Here is a 4,245-nt window from a genome sequence, read left to right on the forward strand (position 1 = left end):
AGATCTAACCTACTTTGTGTCCGCACCCACCTCGTGTCAGAAGCGTAACCCTCCGGGGAACAGCCCTTTGCAGATGTGGAGTATGAGCTGTGGGGCCAGGCTCCCTGGGTTCAGATTCTGGCCATGTGACCTGGGAAGGTAACCTCGGAATCCTGGGAAATAATAGTAAGCACCAGCCTCAGAACTGAGCGTGAAATACAGTCTTACTCATGCAGTGTTTAAACATGCCTGGCGTATGTGAATATTGCTGTTTCTAGCACACACGCTAGGTTTTTTTATTGCATCACATTTTTAAGATAGCAGCCAGCCCTGTGCTTGGACATCTCACTAAAACACCGGGAATGTTTTTTATCTGTCTCCACCTTCCCACGAGCACTGGGCTAATTCTTTGAGCACAAAGTGTACTAAAGCCACAGTGGGCTGGCCGAGGACATGGGGAGGGTACTGGAGGCTCTGGGACTCGGAAGACCCGTAGGTGAGAGGGTCGGAGCCATTCCGCTGAGTCTCAGCACCAATTTGTTTCCCAAAGAAACTTTCAGCCACGGTGACCCCTATGCTCTCCTTCTTTCCTGCCCTGGCGCCCTGGCTGGGCAGTGATGCCTGGGGGGTTGGGGGGGGCGGGTGAGGATCCCCGCTATTTCTCTGCTCCTTAAGCCAAGCTTCATCCAAGGAGGTTTCCAGCAGCCCCTCTGAGGCCCGCAGCGGCCCCTCTAACACGTAGATTCCGTGAACACTAGGAGCATAGGGAAAAGGGATTCGTATCTCTCCCATGTTTTTTGGGTCCTTTATTTGTACCAGAGAAGCCACCCCAAATCTTTTCACGTTCAGGGCCAGTGTTAGGAAGGGAAGAATCTGATGGCAGACCCTGTAAACCTGGTGACAGGACCCAGTGGGGTCTTCCCAACATATCCACCTCATGCTGAGCCTGATTCGCCGACACAGTACCTTTATCTCCCCCTTTGATCTGCCTGTTTTAGACTTGGATTCCCTCTATTTATTTATCGGGGGCACGGGGGGCTTATAAATCATTTGTTCTTGGCACCTACAAGAATAGAGCATCATCATAGTCAAAGTCACCACGTACTGGTTTCTTACTAGATGCTCAGTAACTTGTGCACACTCTCCTATTTGCTCTTTACAACAACCTGCAGAGAAAGGGGGATGGTATTGCTCCGTCTGACAGAGGGCACCAGAGGACACTCAGAGGGAACCAGGGGGCACTCAGAGGGTCCCAGAGGGCAAGGAGCGCGTCTGACCACACAGTTAGTGATGAGGAAATGTGGGATTACACACCAAGTCCCTCCTTTAAAAGGCGCGCTCTTGCCCACGGGACTGCTGCCCCTAGAAGAATCAGGGTGAGCAGGACAGGGAGAGGGGTCACCCCATTTTGGAGCTGCCACCCCAGCTCCACACTCTCCTGCTCCCAGGCCTTTCTCTCCCCTCCATCAAGATACCACATGACTCTCTGCATCTCCAAGGTCAGCCCCATGGCATTCCTTCTGTGTCGCTGGACAGACCGCCTATTGGGCACAGCCATTTCCCAGCTCACACCACCAACCCCTGCAGGACCCCGCGGCGGCCTCTCACAGTGATGGCCGAGGCCATGCTAAATATATCTGAGCACTCACCCAGGTGAAATTCCTTCCTGAAGGCTGGAGGCGGGGTGGGAGGTGCTGGCCTCACTGTGTAGATGAGGAGAGAGCTTTACTGACTCAGTGAATGGCTTAGCTGCGTCCTGAGGCATGGGTTTTTCAGAACCTATTCCAGGGTATGGTCTCATGAAACATACCAAGTGTGTCTGGTGATAAGTTCCATGCAAATGTAAGGCCTTTGTAGCTGGCGAGGAGTTACCTGGGACAGCCTTGCCACAGCGAGGGTTTGTACCTGTCTCCCCCGTGGTCCTATGGCCCCATAGCCCCATAGATAGCAGCCAAGAGCTCTGCATCCCCTGCTCCTTGGCCCCTTGCCTGGACTCCTCGTCCTTACCTGTGAAAGTGCCAGTGACATCTGACGCATGCTCCCTGGGGCAGGTGGACCCCCCCCTCCCCGCACCGTGAGAGAGCAGCTGCAGGTGGAGGGGGTACCTGCATCAAGGCAGGCAGCCCCCCTGTAGAAGCAGAAGTTCACGTTCGGGCATTATTTCTTGGTGGCTGGCATTTTGCCACTGACACCTGGCAAGTCTCATCCTGCCCATACCCTGTGCCCTAGCCAGCTCCTCCTGGTAAACGAGGAGATCAGGCAGCCTGGCACCTGAGGCTGCTGAGGGTAGAAGGTGCCATTGGGAGTAGAAGGCGTGCCCATCAGCCCTCTCTGGCCTCCGCACCCTCACCCATGGGAAAGGTCTTTCTAGGGGAAAGAGAATCCTAAGAAAGAGAAAACAGGGTGAGACCTACCATCCTTTACCGTGGGAGACAGCTTGCATGCCTGCCATCTCTGCCCATGCGGCTGAGAGGTATCAGCTCCCTCCCCCAATGGAGAGTTAAGCTTCTTGCTCTGCATCCTGGGAAATTCTGAAGCCACAGAGCATGATTTGATGCTCCCTTGCTGCTCACTCTAAATATGAGGGTTGTACCTGGTCCTGTTCGGGCTTTTGGGGGGCCTCCAGGAGTGATTCAGGATCCCCTGTGGAAGGTGCTTATGTATTGGTGGCAGGTCCTTGGACCAAGATGGCTTGAAAGCTAGTGAGTCCTGGAAAGAGACTGACACGCCACCCACCCCCACCCCCAGGTGCCTCATCAAAGGGAGATGAGGTTTATTAACAGGGACCCTAGACATGGAGAGGTCCCCGGAGATCCTGCAGAAGGGGGCTCAGGCAGCTCTCCCATCCCAGCGTGGGAGGAGAGGTGAGAGGAAGTACGCACAGCCCTCATGCCCACTGCGCAGGCTCCTGCAGAGACACGGGGCTGGGAGCACATGCTTCCTCCCTGAGTGAGTCTGTCTGCCCTTAGCACTGGAAACTTTAGCCCTTGCCTTGGTCCTGCAGGCCTTGACCGTGCACTGTAGTTCCCGTTACTCCTCGACCAGAGGAAAGGGAATGAACCGCCTTCTAATTGTGACCTTAGACACAGCAGAGGCTCCTACCCTTCCAGCAACTCGCTCTCCCCCTGTAATGTGTTTCCTGCCCACCTGCCCCTGTGCGCCAGCATCAACTCCAGCCCCTCTCTCTGTTCGCCTGTGAGCCGCCCGGAAGCAAAGAACTTTTCACCCACCAAATAGAAGAGTCACTTTAGCTAGGAGACCAAGGAAACGGAAACAAGTTCCTGACAGTGAAGGCTGAGACCCTGACGAGAGACGACCCCTGTGTCCCAAGGAAGGACAGTTGTTGACACTAATATCTGTATGTTTCTGTCCCTGCAGCCTTAGGAAAATCCAAAGGTACAGTATCCTGGGGTAGCTGCAGGCCACGTTCAGTCTGAACGCCGAGCGCACTGCGCCTCGGCGAGCTCTGCGAGGGGATGTGTGTGTGGTTGCTTGGCCGACGGACTTGAGGTGACTGTTCCCATCCTTGAAGTGGGACCTGAGCCTAGGGAGGCCGCCGGCACCATCAGCCCGCCCTGCAGGGTAGGCAGGCGGGCGTGGCCTGCGGACGCACAGCTTGGCCGGTGCCAGGCCAGCACCGGGTCCTGCTGACTCTGCTCCGTGCTCTGGACGGCAAGTGATAGAAAGGATGGCTGTTCAGGTGTCTCCTGAGGCCGGTGCCTGGTTCTGGTCTCATGCTGCCCTTGTCCCTGTCCTGCTCCCCTGCGTCTCCCACCTGGGAGGAGCGAATGCCCCCAGAGAGGCCGCATTCGCACTGACAGCAGCTGCTTTGGCAGAGGGTGAAGCGCAGCTGCCAGCTGGGGCGAGGCCGGCCGGCGGGCGGGGGGCTCCAGGAGTGGCCTGGCCGTCAGGGGAGCCCTGCCTGTCCTCCTCGCTCCCCTGGGCCCAGGAGGGTGCTAAGGCTGCGCTGCTGTTCTGACACCCACCTGCTTGAATGTGTCTGCTTCGTGGGGGAGGGGCGCCGTCTGTCACGCACGGGTAAGCACGTGTCTTTGTGTCCCTCACCAGCATGGGCGTGAGGGTGATGGACACGTCCTGGGTGGCGCGAAGAGGCTCGTCGTCGGCAGGCCGGAAAGGGTGGAGCAGCCCCCAGAGGACCCCGTGGTGCCCTCGCTTTCTCCATCCGGCCTGGGCCTCCAGCCTGGGGCCGAGCGGACCAGGTAAGCGCGGGCAGGTTCACTGCCCCACCTCCGGCCTCCTGGAAGT

General features: G+C 57.2%; 1 protein-coding gene across 1 annotated transcript in view; it reads left to right on the forward strand.

Annotated features, from left to right (window-relative positions):
• Nucleotides 1–4,245, forward strand: part of ARHGAP44 (Rho GTPase activating protein 44) — a 184,475-nt gene that overhangs the window by 165,760 nt on the left and 14,470 nt on the right. Inside the window, 3 exon segments of the mRNA XM_006761694.2 lie at nt 3,358–3,375; nt 4,048–4,123; nt 4,126–4,199. Of these exon segments, the coding sequence (XP_006761757.1) occupies nt 3,358–3,375; nt 4,048–4,123; nt 4,126–4,199 (168 nt within the window).

This window comes from Myotis davidii, unplaced genomic scaffold (genome assembly GCF_000327345.1).
Source record: "Myotis davidii unplaced genomic scaffold, ASM32734v1 scaffold37, whole genome shotgun sequence".
In the NCBI taxonomy this organism is placed as follows: Eukaryota; Metazoa; Chordata; class Mammalia; order Chiroptera; family Vespertilionidae; genus Myotis; species Myotis davidii.